The 22,488-nt window shown below is 34.8% G+C and overlaps 1 protein-coding gene across 5 annotated transcripts in view; it reads right to left on the reverse strand.

Moving 5' to 3' along the window:
* Nucleotides 1–22,488, reverse strand: part of CHST10 (carbohydrate sulfotransferase 10) — a 50,889-nt gene that overhangs the window by 23,120 nt on the left and 5,281 nt on the right. For 2 of the 5 annotated variants that reach the window (XM_051984727.1, XM_051984728.1), the window contains exons 4-5: nt 16,605–16,680; nt 4,400–4,552 (exon numbers count right to left, since the gene is read on the reverse strand). In XM_051984727.1, coding sequence (XP_051840687.1) covers nt 4,400–4,552; nt 16,605–16,680 — 229 coding nt within the window. Of the gene's footprint in view, nt 1–4,399; nt 4,553–7,288; nt 12,762–16,604; nt 16,681–22,488 lie in introns of those variants that run through there. The other 3 variants (XM_051984732.1, XM_051984729.1, XM_051984731.1) reach the window with 3 other exon arrangements.

Consider the following 22,488-nt stretch of genomic DNA (forward strand, 5'->3'; position numbering starts at 1 on the left):
TTTAAAAAAAAAAAAAAAAAACACAAACCTACACCCACCCACCCAATCACAGTATTTTAGCTATATTATGGGTTAAACAGATTTTTGTGGGATAGTGCAGGAACCTAACGACCAATTATAACATTGTTTCTAGGAGAAAATATGTTTTTGAGTTCTAATTAGACTTTAAAATTATATTTTTGGAGCACAACCTGTTTATAAGTTGTGGGCTTTCAGGATCTCACCCACTAAAAATAATATAAGAAAAGTAATGTGACATGGCAGAATGAAAATTTACAAATAGGAGAACTGGTTTTGAGTCTTGATTCTTTCTAAACTTTCTAATTTTCCTCATTTGTGGAGTGGTAGACTAGACTAGGGCTTCTTTTTTTTTTTTTTTTTTTCTATTCTCAACTCCTTTGTGCCCAAGAAATTTTTTATAAGATCCTGCATATGTAAGTTAAAGGTATATAAATCATTCATTAATAATTAGTGAATAATAATTCACTAATAAACAAATCATAATTTTGTGACCCCCTCCCCCACATTCAGTTATGAGATCTCATATGGGGCTGCAACCCACAGTTTAAAAAACTGAGAACTAGATGACACTTAAGGATTTTCCAGCTCCTAATCCCATGACTTTGTAAGAATAATTTGGCCAATCCCATTTTCTCCTCTTCGCTGTACACTAACCATTGTTGAGGGTGATATAGCTAATAAGCATTTTTCAGATAATGGTTTTAAATAACTGAAAGAAATGCTAAATTTTATATAGAGATTAGTGAGAATAAAGATGTAAATTTCCTCCCCCCACCCATTCAAGTTCATGAGCCCCTGGTTAAGAAACTCTTCCCTAACAAAAAAAGAAAAAAAAGCTTTATTTTATTGATGAACTTTGGAAAAACCTGCTTTTCTGATTAGTGTTCCTTCAGCAAAGGAAGTCATCAAACATAAATGTGCATGAAAAAGAAAGAGGAGATTCATGTAGCAAAATTGTTTTTCTCCCCCCACACCCCCATAAAACCAGAAGAAGCAGACTCACTATAACCAAAATTACAACTGGCACACTGCTATGCACTCAAATGAAGGATTTTCCATCTGCTTTATAGAAATGAAATTTCATTATATCAGATTTCACAGCATTTTAGGGTTCTCCTTCAAGTGTTTCCATTTAAGAATGTTTTAAAATAGGCTTTAAGTCTGAAAGAGGAAATTTGCTGATACAAAAGAAATAAACTATAACAGCTGTGATTAAAAGATTTAAGGTCCCATGAACACAAACCATTAAACTTCCTATTTTCTCTATACTTCTCAAATAGACTATCCGTGAATAATTTATTCAACTGGCAAATGCACAGTATGAGCATTCACCAAACCCAAAAAATAAATAAATAAATAAATAAATGAAGAGGGAATGGTCTTGAGAACTTTCTGGTTTAGCTCCCTCTCCTAGAAAGGTGAAAACTTATATCAAGCAAAGCAGATGGAAGTCTGTCCTAAGTTTGTTTGTTTGTTTGTTTTTTTTTTTTGCGTGTTTGTTTTTGTTGTTATTTTTGGTGAGGTAATTGGGGTTAAGTAACACAGTTAGGAAGTGTTAAGTGTGTGACAAGATTTGAACTCAGGTCCTCCTAACTTGGGGGCTGGCCTTCATCTATTTTCCCCTAGTCAATTCTTTTGAGATAAGTATAGTGTGTGTGTGTGTGTGTGTGTGTGTGTGTGTGTGTATGAAATAACCTTTTGTTTATTTGAAGACATTACATCATACCTTCAACATTTTCTCTTCTAGGTTAAAACTACAACATCCATGAATATTATCCTTAGAACAATTATTTTCAATCCATTTATTGTTCTTGGTTCTACTTCTCTCAATCAGACCCTCTGATTGAGGGCTCAATCTGGACATACTTAGTATAACTACTTCTTGTTTGTCTCACCCTATAAGATAAGACATTTACATAAAATTCCTAGTTACCTTGAACTTATCTTTAAAAGGAGCTCATTTTTTTCTATTGTAAACATTTTGATAGTTATCTTTCTAAACTAGACTATATGTTTCCCTATTGTTTTAAACAGAAAGTACTATTTCAGTTTTTTCTTCATGACTTAAGGACACCATTATAGATATAAATGATTGCAATTTGTTTTTACACTGTGAAGTCTTTGGAATTTATTGAAGCATTTAGGGCTGGTTTGTCCCTTTTTTCAATAGTTTGTTAGTTGGATCTGATTCTTTGTGACCCCATATAGGGTTTTCTTGGCAAAGATACTGGAATGGTTTGCCATTTCCTTCTCCAACTCATTTTACAGATGAGGAAATTGAGGCAAACAGTGTTAAGTGACTTACCCAAGATCACAAAATTGGTAGGTATATGAAGCCATATTTGAAATCAGGGAGATGAGTCTGACTCCCTTCCCAATGCTCTATCAGTTGTACCACATCATTGCTCTGTACTAACCTTAGTAATGTGTGAATTTTAATTACCAATGATACCTGTAGTCTTTATTAACAAAAAAAAATTGGGAGTTAGCTGTAATTTTCTTATTAGCAAATCTGGATTATTATCTGCTTTAGCTGTTATTGGTTCTGTCCAAGCCTTAGGGACTAAGAGTGCTTTATGTGCATGGTTAACTTTTAGTCATGAAGAACCAATAGGAGAGAAAAGGATAAATACACGATGGCCCACTTTGGAGGGAATCCTTTATAAACTGGAACCAAGAAGAGGGGACAGTTCTTTGGATTTAATGAACTATTTATTCCCACATAGACTGTTGTTATTAATTTGTGTGTAATCTCCATGGGTAGGAACCTGGAGAGCTATACATGTACATACTTGTTGAATACTTGTTTACCTCTCTGTGTTGAGCATTTATTTATATGCAGTAAAGTTTTTTTTTTCTTATTCATTATTTGCTTTGATTCGGTTTTTATAATTTCTCATCCTTTTGCATTCTTTTGCATTATTTGCTTTGATTCAGTTTTTTTCAAATTGTGAACTTATATTTGGGGTCAACATGTGCCTGGCTTAAGAAATTTCTCCAAAAGCTAGAAAGTGGCAAACTTCATACCTGGGCAAACTAGGTGGCTCAGTGGATAGAGTACTAGATCTGGAATGAGGAAGACTCATTTTCCTGAGATCAAAACTGGGTTCAGCTATTTACTAGCTGTGTGACTCTAGGCAAATCACTTAATCCTGTTTGCCTCAGTTTCCTTACCTGCAAAATGAGCTGGAGAAAGAAATGGCAAACCACTCTAGTATCTTTGCCAAGAAGATCTCAATAGGGTTAGAGTCAGACACAAATGAAAAACAGCTGAACAACAAACAAAATATAGATCTCCTAGCTCAGTGCTCTATATCTTATGTTCAGGACCAAAAAGCAAACCTGTCCCTTGACAAGCAGATCCATTTTTATCTTCTGAAATGACTTCCATACCTTTGTAATGACTATTACCTGAAGGCACACATGTGGCCAGCCCCTTGTGTCAATCATCAATCAACACCAAATAGTGTTAATTAATAATAGTAGCCTCAAAAGATCATAGTTTTAGATCTGGAAGTGATATTAGAGGTGATCTATTCAAACTATCTCATTTTACAACTGAGGAAATTGGGATTTTATGTATATGTGTATATATATGTATGTGTATATATGTATGTATATTCATCTATGTAGGTGAATTACACACTAGATATATTTATTGACACAATCAGGATTTGAACCCAGATCTCCTGACTTTAAATCCAGTACCTTGTAACATACCACCTGCTCTGATATCCACAAAGAATCAAGAAGGTCTTGACTTTTAAGTTTTCATCCAAAGTCCAAATGGCATTTGGGAGAAAGGGGGAAAGGGGCCAACATTCAGAGATACAGGTCATGAACAGACAATCCAAGGTAACTGATGTTTTGTTGCTATGCAACAATGTTTGACATCACCTTGGGGGTAATATTGGGTAGGATGGGATCCACTCAACTTTATTTTGGATTGCACTGAATCCCTTAAGAATTAGAGAGGGCTTATTGCTGTTCAATAGTTTCAGTCTTGTCTGAATCTTTGTGTCCTCATTTGGGGTTTTCTTGGCAAAAATAATTACAGTGGTTTCCCATTTCCTTCTCCTGCTCATTTTACAGATGAGGAAACTGGGGCAAATAGGGTTAAATGACTTGCCCAAAATCACAGAGAAATTAAGTGTTTGAGGCCAGATTTGAACTCAAAGACAAGTCTTCCTGATTTCAGATCAGAGGGATTGAGGAAGTCTTCCAATGAACTGTAACATTTACAAATATGATAGTTAATGAAAGCTAGCTGAATTAACCAACCTTATCCACAGCATGCCTGACATATATTTGATATTCAAGAGGTACATTATAGTAAATTAATTTAGCTAAATGCAATCAATGCTTTAAATATACCTACCATCTGGGTCTTTAAAGGTTAAAGTGATGAACTTGCTGGCAACCATAAACATGAAAATCACCCAAAAGCACGCAGCTAACAGAAGCCACTGGTGGTGCATGTTGTCAAACGTGAGCCATATAACTGCTGGTTCTTCCCGGAAAACACAGCTTCCTCCCCAGGAAACAAAACACAACAAAACAAAGCACAAAAAACCAACCATGGTAAATAGATCAATAAAACAAAAAGATATGCAAGAAAAAAAATCAACCCATAATTATTTTGCTGAACAGTTGTAAAACATAATATTCTCCTTCCTTTGATTGATCTCCTTTCCTACCAATAGCCTACTAAAGTTCTGCTTTACAATTTTTAGTTTCAGTTAAATACTGAGAAAATAATCTCTTCCTCCCCCACTCCCCTGTTAAATCATGTCAATTTTCAATCATTTTTTACAAACAGAAGTAAGGCCCAGTGAGGAAAACACAAGTTATTAGTATTTGACTTTGGCCTACATCACCTATGATTTTATTTTGGGAAGTAAATTTACCTTCCTAAGTCTGTCTGAGGTTAATATTAAAATGAGCTTTCAGTTGCTGAGTTTTCACCAACTGCTGCAGCCCAGAAACAGGTGGTAGGGGAAAGCCCGTCTGGGATTAAACGTTCACCCTGGGTAATCCACAGGCTATGTATTCCACAAGAACATGATCAAGAGCAGACTGTGTTCAAGATCCCAAACTGCTGACAGAATAAAACTACAGCTTAAATAATTGCTGGGGGAGCAAGGGAAAGATTTTAATAATTTAAATTCCCTTGCATTTATTCGCCTGCCAAGACCTGTTCAGACAGGTCTTTCTTTGGTTGTTTCTCTTTTCTTTGCCACCATTTACATCTTTCATCAAGGTTGGGAGTTTGGGTCTTAAATGTGTCAGAAAAGTTAGGTTCTGTTGCACACTGAGAGATGTATGAAGAAAATAAAAGTCTCAATTTAGGTCCTGGAAAGAGATTTAAAGTAAAAAAGAAAGAGACACACACATAGAAAAGAGAGAGAAGGGAGAAAGACAGAGAAAGGCAGAGACTCAGAGACAGAGACTGATTGGGTGTGTGTGTGTGTGTGTGTGTGTGTGTGAGAGAGAGAGTCAGAGAGAGACAAAAAGATGGGGGAGAGACAGAGAGGCAGAGAAGAGACAAAACAGAGAACCAAAAAGAGACAGAGGGGGGAAAGGGAGACAGAGAGATTCAGACACAGACACAGACACAGACTGATGTGGGGAAGGAGAGATAGAGACAGAGAGAGACAAGATAGAAAAAGACACAGAGATAGACAGTCAGAAGGGGGTAAAAGGAGAAAGAGAGAGAGAGAGACAGACACTGAAGGAGGAAGGGAGAAAGAGATGGAGAGTTTCGAGAAAGACTTTCAATTCAACTTTAATATTGTGATTTTTCAAGTTAAATCAAACTAGTTAGAGACCTATCTGGGCTGGCATGATTTTCACCAACAGATTAAGGCCATCTATCATTTCAAGGCAAGGAAAGGAACTACAGGATTACAAATATTATTGCTGCCAAGGGCATCGTTTTCAGGAGAATCCAAGATATGGCTCTCTGAGCCTCAAAGTGCATCATTTAGAACAGAACAAAAAACAAGTAACTCTCCTACATTATGTCCCAAAGCATTGGTGTCCTGAAACATCACAAGAATGCTGTCACCCCGAGAGGGAGTGACAAACTATGGAGCTTTGTGTCTGTCAACCAAAATAGGAGTGTCACACTCAAAAGCTGCAGAAGTGTCTCCTTTTGTCTGTAGTGGGTCAGCAAGAGAAAATAAACAAGCTTGGGAGATTCGGCAGAAACAGGTACTTATTGTAGGGAGGTTGGGAGTGTGTATATCCATAGAATTCAACCCAAAGGCATCATGCAGTAATAGAGGTACCCATCAGAGTCGGGTCCAGGTACACATGCTGAATGTGATGCCCTGGGCAAGTTACTTCTCTCCAGGGAATGGTCTTAAGACCACAAGTAACAGAAAACACCAACCTGTATTGATAAAGGAAATCATCCAGTCTTTATCCTATAGAGTAGGGAAACTAACTCCTGTGTACAATGATAATGGGGCAGCTAGGTGGCGCCATAGTGCACAGAGTGCTGGACTGGGAGCTAGGATTACTCATTTTCTGAGTTCAAATCCGATTTCAGACACTAGTCTACGGGACCCTGTTTGTCTCAGATTTTTCATCTGTAAAATGAGTTGGAGAGGGAAATGGCAAACCACTCCCATACCTTTGCCAAGGAAGCCCTAATTAGGGGCACTAAGAGTCATATACAACTAAAATGATGGTATGTATATAGGGTCTGAATATTTGTAGATGTGGTTTGAGGTATTTAATATGCATGTTACACTGACAAGAGAATGTTAACTAATAGAAAGAACAATGAGTTTGGAGTCAAAGGACCCTGTTAAAATTCTAATTCCTGTCACCTATTTACTACCTATGTGATCTTTAACTTCCCTGGGTTTCAGTTTCCTCACCTGTAATATGAGAAGTTTGGATTAGATTTCAGAATGCTTGTTCAAATCATCTTTTAAAATAACTCATTCAGATTCTTATAACATAATTGAACCTCTAGATAAATCCCTTATGTAGAGGCTGGCATTATTAAATGAAAATGATAACCATTCCCTGCTCCTAGCTCTCCCTTGTTTGCTCAACTATCCAGCCACATAAAGCCAAGAGGGATGTTTAAAAATTCTTTTATTGATACTTTTTATGTCACTTATATTTTCTAATATATTTTGTTTTCTTTCCCTTTCTAGAGATCAGTCCCTTATTTAAAAAAAAAATTTAATTTAATGTGATTTGCATAACTTTATTTTTCCAAATACATGCAAAGATAGTTTTCAACATTCACCTTTGCAAAACCTTGTGTTCCAAATTTTTCTCCTTCTTTCCCACCCTCTCTCTCCTCTGGACAGCAAACCATCTGATATAGGTTAAATATGTAATTTTTCTAAACATATTTCCATTTTTGTCATGCTGCCTAAATCAGGAGATCCAGAAAGATCAGATCAGTTCCTTATAACAAAGAATAAAACAAATCAACAAAACTAGCAAACATATCAACCAAGTCCAATATTATCTGCAGACCTTCAGATATTCATCTTTTTTTTTTTAACAATATCATTATATTCCATTATATCATGCACCATGTTTAGTCAGCCTTGTTCAATTGATGGGAACCTGCTTTATTTCTAGTTCTTAGCCAATTAAAAAACAAAGACACTGTACTGTTATGAATATTTTAGCATATGGGCATATGCCTAGAGTTGGAGCTCTAGGTAGCACGGTTTGAAATTCAAGAATAGTTGGACCAATTTACAGCTCCAAAGATAGTGCAACAGTGTTGTCTATCTTTCCATAACTATTCTCATCTCGTCATCTTTGCCAGTTTGCTGAGGGTATGGTTAAAGCAGCTTCTGTCAGCATTTCTCTTATTATTACTGATTTTGAATAATTATTAATAGTTTGCAATTCTTTTGTGAATTGTCTATAGCCTTGGAACATTATCATTAAGAAATAGCTTTTAGTCTTATATAGTTATGTTAGTTACCTATATATTGGATATATGACCCTCGGCAGAAATATCTGATTCAGATTTTTCCCAAGTGACAAGCTTCCTTTCTTAATGACCTGTATAAATTGTTAATGTAAGAGCTTTTAAATATCATGCAACAGAAACTTTTTTTTTGTCTTCTGTGATCAAGATATCCCTTGCTTAGTTAAGAAATTTCCCCTCAAGATGCCCATCAAGAGGGGAATGGCTGAATAAACTTCAGTATATTATTATGATGGAATACTATTATTCTATAAGAAATGATGAATAGAATGCTCTCAGAAAAACTTGGAAAGTCTTCCATGAGCCCCTGCAAAATGAAATGTAATAGAAAGTAATAGCAATGTTGTAGGATGATCAGCTGTAAGTGACTTTGCTATTCTCAGCAACAGAGTGATCCAAGACTACTCTGAAGGACTTGTGATGAAAAATGCTGTTCATACCCAGAGAAAGAACTGATTGTGTCTAAATACAGATTGAAGCATACTTTTTTTTTTTTTTTACTTTATTTTTTCCCAAGTTTTTTTTTTCCCTGGGGGAAAAGGGGGTGAGAAATCTATATTTTCTTTCACAACAAGACTTATGGAAATGTTTTACATAACTTCACTGAATAACCTTCACAGAAGGCTTAATGGAGGAGAGGGTTAAGGAGGGAGGAAGAGACAGAATCTGGAACTCAAAGTTTTAAACACAAATGTTAAAAATTGCTTTACATGTAACTGGGAAAAAATAAAATATTGAATAAACAAAATGAAACCAAAAAAAAGAAAGAAAAAATTTCCCTCAAACACTATATTTAGATTCACAATCTAATGTTTTTATTAAACTATATTTGCAGTATTTTGGGCCGAGAATGAATTTAGGGCTAATAGAGATAATAAGAAGGGGTAAAAGGTGCAGTGCTATTAGTATGCGTTCCCAGGTGAATGTTGGTTTGATGGAGTACATGTGGGTGGGTAAATTTACCTCGCTGAGAAGTAATAAGTATGTGAAGGGTAGTTAAGTGCTTTTAAGTTTGTTTTTATGGTTTGACCTTAAATATTTAGTTTTTGTTCTCCATTTTTGAGTTCATTGTGGCATATGAGGTAAGATGTTTATGTAAACTAATTTCTGCCAAATTATTTCTCAGTTTTCCCAGAAATTCCAAAAATACCTTGGAATTTTTCAAGGTAGTTTGTGTTCTGAAATTTACTCGCACTGGGCATTTACTCTGAAATTTACTGAGTTAAAATTATTTCTGATTTTTTCTTATCTAGTATGTTCCATAGACTGACTCTTCCATTTTTTAAAATTATCACCAAATAGTATTGATTACTACTTTATAATATAACAAAGTCTGAAATATTATTCCTCATCCTTTCTTTTATTTTACTTCCCTTGAGACTTTAGCAATCTTCCTTCCAGATTTTAAGAGATGTTCGCATTTTTTTATTCAAGTTATCCATTGTAGTCTCTTTCACCTCTAACTTCACTCCCAACCCCCCACTTTAAGAAGGAATTTATATGAGGGATTACAAAATTTCTGCACAAAAATGATTTAAAATAAGCTAGTTGATCTTCCTCTTTCAGTATGTTAAACATGGAAAAGGACAAAGTCATGATAAGCAAGGTATATAAGGGGAAGACTTGTACTTTCTGCTCTCCTTTTTTAACAGTCCTCAATTGCTGTTTTCCTTCTTTCCATCTCTAGAATGGATTATATGGCGAATCTGAACTGGATGAATTAATTAAATGAACCAAGGATTCAGGATAGGACAAAGTGGAGAGACTAAAAAACCTTGGGTACAGCAAAAGCTAGTCTCTGAAAAAACTATTTTTTGTTTGTTTTTATAGGAGAAGGCTTTTATTGACATTTTAAGCAAACCAAGTTAAGTTGAGATTTATATTTACAGTATATTAACTCTATACCTCCATATTCCTGTTATTTATTCTGTTGCCAGCAGGGAATCCCTGCTGGAGATCTATCTCAGGGAGTTTGGGATGTGATCTTGGTAGATGTTTTATGCTGTCCTCTATATTTTGCATTTGCAAGTTAAATTTTTAGCATGGTACTATTCACCCTTGGCTGAATTTTGAAAACAGTATAAATCAACCTATAAATTAGTTGTTCAGAACTTGAAACATGGGTCAAGACTAAAGGAAAGTGTATTGTGGTCAAATTGGGAAAAAAAACCAAAACCCAAAACCAAAAGCCCCTAAAAATTATATATCTATCTAAAATTCTAGTTCTCTGATTTTACAGTTATCCATTTTTGTTACTCACTAGTAATAAGAGCTGATATCATTATTGTAATGAATATGTTGAAAAGGACAATATGAGAAAATCATGACTAACTGGGTCAAGTTTTATGATCTCAAATAGGCCTTATAGCAATAAGGTAATTCACGTTCCCCCTCATCACAACAGCTATTTCAAATCTTTTTCTCCCTCTTTGAGCTTCCAATGGCACCTCTTCCTTTACTTCTTCAGCTGATGACCCCTGTTATATTTAATTGAAAAACTTGAGGCCCTTTGACAAGAGCACCATTTTCACCCTTCCTCTTTCATCACCCAGTTATCTTTCTTTGTCCCTATCTCTTCCTTCACTCCCATTTCTCATTAAGAGATGGAACTACCCTCTCCACCTGTACCCCTGATCCCACCCTGTCCTGTTCCATCTAGAAGACTGTCCCCTTCTTTCATTTCAGTTCTTTCTAATCTTCAATCTCTCACTATATACTGGCTTCTTCCCTGCTGCCTATAGACAAGTCCATGTCTTCACACCCATCTTGACCTCTCCATAGTCCTTTATCTTTTTGCTCAAAGGAGTTAACATATTTTTTTCCCCCCAAAACTTAAGATGCTACATAAAGGCTATTATTTGATACTTTTAATCTTTCCTTCTGGATACTTTTTCTTTTCTAGATTTTCATGATACTGCTAATTTTCCTGATTGTTCTACCTAAAGTCTCCTTTTTTGTATCCTTATCAACATGCCCACTAATTGTAAATATTCCCCAATGGTCTGTTTTAGGCTCTCTTTCCTCTTCTCTCTCTGTACTCTCTTGCTTAGTGATCATATTATCTCCAATGAGTTTAAATGCAAAGAATTCCCAGATCTAGGTATTCAGTCCTAATATCTCTCTGGGACTCCAGTATCACATTAACAACTGCCTTTTGGACATCTTAAATTAATACTTCATCTCAAAACTCAAAACATCTCAAAACTCCACATGTGCACCATTGAATTCATTATCTTTTTTTCCCCAAAACCTTCCCTTCCTCCAAATTTCTTTATTACTATGACTGGTATCACTGTCTTCTCAGTCACTTAGGCTTGTAACTAGTGTCATCTTTCACTCCTTTCTCATATTCACTCCATATAGCCAATTTCTTGCCAAATCTTCCTGTTTTCACATTCACAGAATTCCTCTTATGCTTTCTTTTCTTTATATTTGCAACAGATGCTGCTCTGGTACAATTCCTTATCATTCTTCCCTGGACTATTGCAATTGCCTTCTAAAAGGCTCAATTCTTTGCCCACTCCAATACATTCTCTATTCAACTGATTTTCCTAACATAGAAGTGTGACTATTTTATCCTTTTATTCAATAAATTCCAGTGGCTTCCTATTGCCTTAAGGATCAAATATACTCTGGCATTCAAAGCCTTTCACTAGCCTCTCCTTACTTTCTCAGGCTTAAAACATTTTACTTCTCCACTATCCACACATTTTTTGATCCAGACGCACTGACTTTCTCATTTTCTCATTTCTTAGTTTTTTCTTAGAACATTTTGAATCCCTGTGCCTATTTCACTGCCTCCTCACTCCAACCTGTTGAATTCTTTCACTTCTCAGACCAAATCTTATCTTCTACAGGTTTTAGTGCCTTACTTCTGAGATCACCTTCCATCTGCCTTCCACTGAATTTATCCTGTACGTACAACTTTTTTTTCATGTAGTCTACCTCACTAGTATGTGAGCCCCTTGGGCTTGGTAAGGTAGGGACTGTGTGTGTGTGTGTGTGTGTGTGTAATTTTTTCTTTGTATCACTAATGCTTAGCATAGTGCTTACTTCACAGTTAGTGTTTGATAAATGGTTTTTGACTTTCTGATAATACCTGTAAAATATGGATAAATTAAAATTCCTATACTGTATTGTGGCAAAAACTTTAGGAAGTTTCTTTTTTTTTTTTTCTTTTTCTTCATCTCCTTCTTTTATTCTCTATAGAGATGAACTATTACTACTGAATATTGAATACTCTGTCAGATTTGGTCAATATATTTCTTAGTTTTGCTGATCTGCTTTTTCTTTCTCTCAGTTTTACTCTGTTATATAGGAAGATATCTGAAAAAGGAAGAGATTTGGAAATGAAGATAATGCGTATTAAGTGATATCAGTAAATTCTCTTAAAAGAGTTTGTTTTTTGAAATTTTCTTTCAAGGGAATAGCAATAGCTTATTTACTATTACAAAGTGAATTAACATATTTTGTCTCATTTGATCCTCAAAAGAGTGCTGTGGGATAAGTAGAGTGTTTTCAAACCCATTTTAAATAAAGCAATGCTCTGAAAAGCCAGGTGGAACTTATATATTAACTGACAGAGTCAAGTCTTCTGATTCAAAGTCCAAATACCCACAGGAACCCATGAAACTAAAAGAAGCATATGAAAAAATATGAGAAAAATTTAAGTGATTGAACTTGAATGTTTTATAGCACACATGTTTCCATAAATAAGATTTCTAAAAAGGTACTTCATTTAGTGAGATAATTAAGTGTACTTAAAATATATAATAGTATATATTTATTTCATAATAATCACATATTCATATTTTATGAATTACATATATATACATATAACAATACATATATATATATAACAATATATATATCACATAACATGACAATAATTTATAAAAGCTATATGAGCCTATGAGTAAATGAAATTTTTTTTGATCCTCTATGAGGAAATTTACTCATGATTTATATGGGACTAAAAGGATAAAGCTGACATATGAACTTGACCTTAAATGATTAAAAAAAAGGCTATGATTTTTTAATTTCTCAAAAATCTTCCTCATAAATATTGCCATACAACAATGGTGTGGATATTTTCCATAAGATATTTCAATAAATGGATACACATTACACACTATGATAACATATATGAAAGATAATATACAATACATACTACATCTATATAACATATATGTAATATAGAGTATATACAACATATATGTAACATGGTATGAGTTTATATCATACCATATTTCTGAGTATACATAGAACAACAATTAACATCATGCTATGCATCATATAACATAATTTAAATGATAATAACATTTAAAAAAAAAGTTTTACTATCAAAGTCCTACTCTGATGCTTCATCATGACAGAGAGATAACCTTGGATCTGACTACATAAAGCCATATCAGAAAAACATAATATTGTACCCTGGATTCTATCTAATAACCTAGAAAAGTTTAATATATGAGCTTGTTGATGGACTGTTGTTTCATTTTCCAAGGACCGGTCTGGCTAAATTGAGAGGAATTCTTTACCAGAAGTTTGGTTAAGAGGCTAAATTTGAAAAAATGCACATTCGTGGCACTGGAAATTCATGCAGACTGCTAAGAGTGATTGACATCAATGAACCAAGTGCTTACACCAATGAAATGACAGAAGTTATCAAAACCTAATGGAAAAAAAGGGTGGAGGCAAATAAGGAATAAAGAAGCCACACCATTCTATTTCCCCAATCAGGAGGGAGCTAGATCAAATGATTTCTTTGGTTCCTTATGGCTCCAAATTAACAATTCTAATGTTGCTTTAATTATAGAACACACAAAATCCCATAAAATCTTGGCAGTTTGTAAGCCTTGGGGAATGACTTGTTCTGGATACCTGTCAAGTTTTCTATATAGCTGAAGGTTGTTCTAAGTATCCAGACTTGCTTTTATGATAGCCACCTTTAAAATGGAAAACTTTCTACAAAGTAAAAGCAAAACCCCTTTCTACAAAAACCTTTAACTTTTAAGGCCTTCTTAAATAGTACATGCTAACGTATAGACTATATTGAATTGTTTAGTGTCTCAGGGAGAGAGAGGGAAAGAAGGGAAAGAGGGATAAAATTTGTAACTTAAAATTTTTTTTTATATTTAATTTAATTTTATTTTTTCAATTATGTGTCAAGATAGTTTTAAGTTTCAAATTTTTCTCCCTCTTTCTCTTCTATCTCCACTCCCCAAGGCAACAAGCAATCTGATATAGGTTATACATGTATAATTATGTTAAACATATTTTCACATTTGTCATTTTGTCAAAGAAGAATCAGAACAAAAGGGAAAAAGCATAAGAAAGGGGAAAAAAACACCTAAACCACAGAATAAGGAAAATAATATATTTTGATCTGTGTTCAGACACCATAGTTCTTTCTCTGCATATGGATAGCATTTGCTATCATGGGAACTCAAAACTTTAAAAAAAAAAACATTTTAAAATTATTTTAACATGTAATTGGGGAAAAAGAAAACATTATTAAAAAATGGCATATGATGACTAAAATTGAACTTTTTTTCCTAGATGATTTGAGTAGGGAAAATTCATTTCTATAAAGTGATGTCCCTATGGGGCAATTCAAGTAAATAGGTCCATTTACTTCCTTCTAGTTCTGCTTCCAGTTTGGAGGTGAGGTAGCCAAGCTTGATTGAATTGTGCAGAGTGAAAATAAATATTGTCCCAATGACTTAATTTCTTGTAACAAAAATGGAGATAAGAAATACCTGCACTAATACCTTGCAGGATTACAGAATATAAAGTACTCAGTAAACACTTAATATGTGCAAAGAACTTTGTAGCACAATACTGCCCTTTGACTACATATAGATAATTCTTGCTCCTAGGGTTCATATTCCACTAGGAGGAAAGGGCTACCTTTTTGCAAAGTGCTACATAAATGTTGTTATTATTATTATGTACTATATTGCATCTAGACAGCTGGGAAACATGTCATTTAAATTACATGCATCTTGCATAAACAAATGCTAGTTTAATAAGGTTTCAATGTCTATCTGTTCAGTCATGAAATATTTCATTCTCTTTACCACCCTCTCTCATGGACAGAAAGTGAAACTTCCTGACTTAAGAAAATCTGTATTTGTCCCTCTTATTATCTCTCCCCTTCTCCCTCCCCCAGTAAGTTATTTAAACTCTGTTTGCCTTAATTTATCATCTGTAAAATGGGGGTGATATTAGCAGTTAATTTCCAGGGTTGTTGTGAGGATCAAATGAGATAACCATGATAAAATGCTTGGTACAGTGCCTGGCACACAGTAAATGCTATGTAAATGTTAGCTTTAAAAATGAACTGTTATATCACATAAGGCACAAATGAAATGGGAGAGACACTAGTTCTGCTGTCAAAGAATCTGGGTCCAAGTCTTGCCATCCTATCTTTCTCTCATTAATCAACTACTATGTGCCTGACACTCAGAATTTACCTGGTCTAATGTCTATTTTACATATAAGAAAACCAAGGACCAGAGGGTCTTGCCCCAGGTCACTAAAAGCCAGAATTCAAACCCTGCTCTCCATTCCTAGTCAATGACTTTTTCAAGGCACCTTGCTACCCTAGACAAGACACTTTATCCCTCTAGGCCTGTTTCTTAATCTGTGAAATGAGGAGATTAAATGAAAATGGCATTTAAGGTCCCTTCTAAGTTCTAAATCTTTGATCCTAGAAAATTGCTGCACTGAAATATAGACAGTTATTCTTAGAAAGACATTTTAGTTCCATCCTGCTGCTTTCAAAGCCATCTAGATTTTTCAGGGACCTCCTGGTGGCTCTTGACTAGGAGGAAGAATATGATTTAATTCAGTTTTAAATAAAACTTTAGAAACTATTCCCTTTTTGCTGCTTTTGAAAAGTGTTATTATAAAAACCAATGTTATAAACTAATTAGGAACAGTATCTTAGTCTGGAATGAAAACAGTTGAGGAACTATACCTATGTTCTCCTTTCACAGTAGGATCGCATGCCTCAGTTATTATGAATTCAGAAGGTTAGATTATCTAGTAGCCTCAAGCAATCAGATTAAAAAAGAAAGAAAAAATAGCCAAAGGAGCTGAAGACTCAGAGACAATATCTGGTGCAATGTGACTGTCCAAAAAAAAAAAAAAAAATCCAAGGGCTTTCTCATTGACTGCCCAAGCCTTTAATAGGCAAGCTGCTTTGCAAAGAAAGAGAAACTCTTGGGGAAAATATGGAATGAAGACTAAAAAGCTATGGAGTGGGGTTGGGGGAAGAGAAGAGACAGTAGGAAATGTCAGAGCATCAGATTAAAAAAAGCAATAGGGAGCAGCTGAAAGTGACAATAAAGAGAAGTCATTCAGCCATGAAAATAAAAATAAAAAAAACTATGAGGATGGAGCACCATTTGGCTCTGAAGGGCATTAGAATGCCATGATGAAAGCAAGACTTGGGCTAGAGATCTGACCAGGCAACAGATAAATCAGGTGAAAACATGCTTGAAAGAGATTTGTTAAAGCTTGACCATGAAATCACCCAGTAAATGTATTGTATTCTAATGTATTATCCAGTAAATGCATTGTTCTAATATGAACAGGCACTCACTCATCACTGAAAGTTTAGATCTTCTCCAATGAGTCACTTCCCTGGGAATGGCCCTCAAAGGAAGGAGGTTCTTAATCTGAAATACATAGAAAAGGAGGCTGAGGATAGATTTCAGGGAATTTTTATGGTTAAAAAAAAATGATAACATCTTTATTTTTGCTGTTATGTCAATTGTCAATTGAGTTGAGTCTTTGTGTTCTTTATGATTCCATTTGGGGTTTTCTTGATAAAAATACTTGAGTGGTTTGCCATTTCTTTAACCAGTTAATTTTATAGGTGAGAAAACTGAAGCAAATAAGTTAAAGTAACATGGTTAGAGTTACACAGCTGTTAAGTGTCTGAGGATGGATTTGTACTCAAGTCCTCCTGACTCCAGGGCAACAATCTGCCTATCAACTACTGCCAATCAACTACTCTGCCATCTAGCTTTATTTTTTACTAACCTCCAAATGAAATATTCCATTTCACTTGAAAGCATTATTCTGAGAATGGCTGATAAGACAGCCAAAGAAGTGTGGGACATAGCACTGTTCTAGGTTCAATATATCAAGTCCTAAGTGAGATTTCACTTGTCATGTCAATATATATCCATTTTTAAGTCCATGTTAAGGCTCATGATTTGGGGTTTTGACTTTCAGGTGAAGATTATTTCAGAGAAGTAATCTTCCTCTTCAACCTTTCCTATTTTCTGGATCAGAGGAAAGGGTCCTAGCACACCCTGAATGAATATACAATGCAATCAATTCCACAAACATTTTTCAGAAAATTTTAAATGACCAAAAAAAAAAAAAAAAAAGAAGCTTTTGTGGAAGTTGTATAGAAACAGATTTCAGCATGATATAGAGAAAAAAAATTTCTAATAATCTTTTTTTCCCCCGAGGCATTTGGTGTTAAGTGACTTGTCCAGGGTCACACAGCTAGGAAGTGTTAAGTATCTGAGGTCAAATTTGAACTCAGGCCCTCCTGACTTCAGGGCTGGTACTCTCTTCACTTAGCTGCCCCTAATTTTAGAGGGAATTCTCTATACCAAAGAAATCCCAGGGCTAGATCAATTATAGAAATTGTATTGTAGAATAAGTATTAAATTTGGAACCAGGAGTCATATTTACTGTGCTTTTAGTACTAGTGTGACTTTAAACAAGTCAACCTACCCCCTTAACGCCTCAATGTTTTTCATCAATAAGATGATCATGATGATGATGATTGCTAAAATTTATAGAGTTTACTATGTTCTAGGCACTGTGCTAAGAACTTTACTGTTATCTCATTTGATGAGAAAAATATCACTTTTAAAGACTCTATCAGACTGTAGAGTATATTAGCTCATCCTGAGAAACTAGAACAGGGGTCCTCAAACTTTTTAAATAGGGGGCCAGTTCACTGTCCCTCAGACTGCTGGAGGACCGGACTATAGTAAAAACAAAAACTTTGTTTTGTGGGCCTTTAAATAAAGAAATTTCATAGCCCTGGGTGAGGGGGATAAACGTCCTCAGCTGCTGCATCTGGCCTTCGGCTGTAGTTTGAGGACCCCTGATAGAAGATTGTGGGTCATGAAGGCACAAAGATACACAGGAAATTAACAATAATGAGCATTTTGTTATTTTTCACCAACTTCACATCTTCAAGCTACAGACCGTGATATTCAATCAATAAGCATTTTGTTAAAGACCTACTATGTACTAGCTACCATGCTAAATACTGGGATATAAAGAAAGGCAAAAGTTAGCCCTGCCCTCAGGGAGCTCATGTTCCAAACAGGATTTATTTGGGAGTTCTGGATTTGGAATTAGAAAGCCTTAATTTCAATTTGGGCTTTATTACTTACTACTTGTGTTTTCTTAAGTGGACTATGTAACTAACAGCTCAGTCTAAGGTCCTCATCTGTAAAATGAACTAGATGTCCTCTCAGGTACTTTATGATCCACTAATAGAAATTTAGTCTGTAGGACTGTGACTTCAGAGATAGATATATATTCTTAGGATTAAAGGATGTTCAATCAAAGATTTCTGCTTTGTTTTCTAAAATACTTGGGAATTGACCTCAATATAATACAAGAGAGCAGAGAGAGGGACATGATCATACTTATCCCTAGTTTCTGAGTTGGGTGAGGGATCATGAGCTAACAGAATGGGAATCTCCATTATTTCTTACACATCCAACACCTCCTCTTCCCCCTTACTAGCTGGATGAAATGTAAGTCATTTAACCTCTATTTCCCTCAGGTACCTCAAATGGAAAGTTGTGATAATAATGGATAACAAATAATAATAAAATAGAAAAATAATTGCAGGATTATTCTGAGGGCTGTAAGAGAATATTTGTAAAAAACAAAATAAAACTCCCTAACATACTGCTTGGCACCTAATAAGCACTATATAGATACTTATTCCCTTCACCCTAGAAAAGAATACCTGAACGCTTTTGTGACATAGAGATTCTCTGACATGAGATAAGGAATATATACAGAAGGTTGACTGAAAAGCCTGATGCTGGAGACTATTCAAATTACACTTTCCAAAGCACATCTACTCTTAATGCAGCCATACAGAAATAGATTGGTACAACACCAAAATTTTCAGTAATTAACTCCCTTTTGTTCAAGAAGAAATGTTAACTAGCAAGGTGTCACCTAGCTTAATTGAAGTGGATCCAAAATGCTAGAGTTCACAATGTGAGCCTCTTAAGCTTCTGACAGTATATCATCGTAGAAAAAAGTCTGGATCCAAAAAGCTGGAGAGCTGGGCTTTAAGATAGATTAGGTTTGACATTTATTTTTCATGTGATCTTAGGCAATTAAGTCTCTCTGAACTCAAATTTTTCCATTTGTGAAATGAGACTATGAGGCCTGGCCCTTATCTTTTTTACAGAGATCTCAGGGATATCAAATCAAAACAAAAAGGAAATTTAGATAGAGTAATAGATAGAACACTGAATCTGGAATCACAAAGACCTGAGTTCAAATCCAGTCTCACACACTAGTTGTAAAATCACTTAAATTTCTATTTATCTCAGTTTCTTCTACTGTTAAGTGGGAAAGCATTGCTATGAGGATCAAATAATGTGGTATTTGTAAAGCCCTTAGCACTAGCTATTATTATTGTTGTGGTTGTCATTATTCTTAAATTATACTATTTTGTGGATTCAGGGAAGGCCTAGGTAAAAGTAAGCTGGAAGAAAAAAAAATATCCTTTGGTATAGAATGGACTATCAACATTTAATCAGCTTGGGATACACCAGGTTCCATGCTTGTGTATGCATATGCACACACACACACACCCTCACACCCTCCCTGGAAGTCTCTGCTTTCAAAGTGCTTACATTCTTAAGTGAGACAATACAGGCTGTTCCAAAATGACTTACATTGAACTAAGACTATGTATAAATACACAGATGATAAATACAGGGTTGTTTTGGAAGGAGAGTTCTTGCAACTAGGAGGATCAGGAAAGGCTTCATATAGAAGATGGATGTCGAGTTGAGTCTTGAAGAAAATAATGAACTTGGAGGTAATGTGAAGGTGGGAATATATTCTGAATATAAAGGACAGTCAGTAGTATAAAGGTTTGCAGATGGGAAATGGAGCATGATTTGTAAAGAATAGCAAGAAGGCTAATATCCCTCAAAACATGTACCAAAAAAGTCATTAATTTGTTGCTTTTCGTGGAATCTTTTCTCTATAACAAAAATAAAAATACTTTTTTTTTCTCCCCTAAGAGGTGGAATCCCACCCCTAGATGATTCAGAAAGCTGGATTGTGCAACTCCATAAAAAAAAAAAAAAGTTCTTTTGGATGTCAAGAACTGAGTGGAAAAAAGACTCTGGGGGATAAAGTTGAGGCTATTTCAAAATATAAGATCCCAAATAATATAGAGATTTCCTAGTTATTATTTTAGAGTTATAGAGGCACCAAAAATTACTCACATGCCATAAATTCAAGTAATGTGGAAGATGACTTCAAGAGATTATTAATAGATTAGGTACCCAATAATTTAAAGGAGTTAATGAAAACTTGTAGCCTCTTATATCTAACACACCAACAGGCTATAAGTGGATAAATATGGAAGTCACAATGGAATGCACCAATGGAAGGATATAGATTATTCAGAAAAAAACAGTGTAATAATATTATATGTTAGAGGATGCAAGCTGGTGTGGAAATAAATACATGAACCTGAAAGTAGAATCTTGGTGGAGAGAGTCTAGATAAAAATAAAAGGAGAGAAAAAGAGGGGATATCATCAGACTGACATTGCAGATTGCTTCTCTTTATGGAAGAAATGTAATGAAATATAAAGCATGAGAGCCAGAAAGATGGACTGAGAGGCCATCTGGATCTAACTGGCATGGCAAACAGAGAATTAGGTCTGAAGACAAGAAGACCCAAATTCAAATCTTGCTCATTTACTAGCTACATAAACCTGGGTAAGTTGAATAACTTCTCTCGATTTTTTTTTTTTCTTTTTGTAAAATGGGAATAATAACAGGACCTAGATGAGATAACATGCAAGGCACTTTGAAAACTTTAAAATATTATAAAAATGTTAGCTATTATTATGATTGTGATTTAGTCCAACCCATAAATGAAAGGAATTCCCACTATAACATACCTGACAAGTGGTTCATTTGCCATCCAAAAGAAATCCAATCATTGGCTGAGACTTCTTGATTCTACCTTTACTTTTCTGATCTATTTCCTTCTCTCTGCTCACATCCTTATTTGAGAAAATGGACCAGCCATATAATGAGAGGGAAAAAATACCTTGAGGGAATCTGATGACTGCCATGGGTATCTATGAAATACTAAAAGAACCATAAACACTTATTCTAGGCTTTCATTACTTCTACCATTGATTACTGCAATAATCTTGTTCTAATTTGTTCTCTTTCTCTACAAGCTACAAAACTGCTATCCTCAAATACAAGAATGAAATTTCCTTTGTTATTTTTCAGTAGGGTCCAATTCTTCATGATGACATTTAGGGTTTTCTTGGCAAACACACTGATACTGGAGGATACTGCCCTTTCCATGTCCAGCTCATTTTATACATGAATAAACTGAAGCAAATAAGGTTGACTGATTTGTTCAGGACATGTGGCTAAGTGTCTGAGGCTAGATTTGAACTCAGGAAGATGAGTCCATCTCAGGTCCAGCTGTCTATCCACTGCACCACCTAGAGGCCCTAAATTCTTGACTATAAATCCTCAAAGGAAAGATGTAGTGATGGGATATTTCATTTAATCAAACATCTCCAGAAGTGTCATTCCTCTAAAAGCAGATCAGGCCTCTTTAACTACTTCATATCTCAGAAAGTCAGGGAAAGGCTACTATGACCTAATTCTGATAAACCAAAAAAATATGAGTGGCAAAGAAAAAGGGAGTAAAACAAACAAACAAACAAAAAGATTGAAATAAATGGGTAGGTCAGAATTATACTCTATACTTTTGGAAACTAGAATCTAAAAAGTTAAAGAAACAAAATAGATTATGAATCTATAGTCTAAGACCAAAATCAATGTGATTAAGGAGGCTTTAAATAAGAAATCATGACAATATAATGACAAAGATCTAGATCAAAGATATTTAATTTTGGTAATGGTAGGGATTCTTCTTTATTGGAGAGTGTCAAAAAAAAGATCAGAGGATCCCTTGTTGGATTTGCTATCAAGGGAATTTTTTTCAATTGAAATTGATCCCATATCATTTTCTTATTGATCTTATTTTCAATTAGCCGATTTTGTCCTATAGTTGCTTAAGTCATGGTTCTTTGTTTTTGAACTTGGTTCAGAATTCACTTAGCCTGTGATAACTTAACTTTAAAAATTCAGCTCTCCTGCTCAAGGGATTTTGCTAATCTTTCCAGAATGTGTGAGAAAATAAGCTAT

Source organism: Antechinus flavipes, chromosome 3 (genome assembly GCF_016432865.1).
Source record: "Antechinus flavipes isolate AdamAnt ecotype Samford, QLD, Australia chromosome 3, AdamAnt_v2, whole genome shotgun sequence".
NCBI lineage: Eukaryota > Metazoa > Chordata > Mammalia > Dasyuromorphia > Dasyuridae > Antechinus > Antechinus flavipes.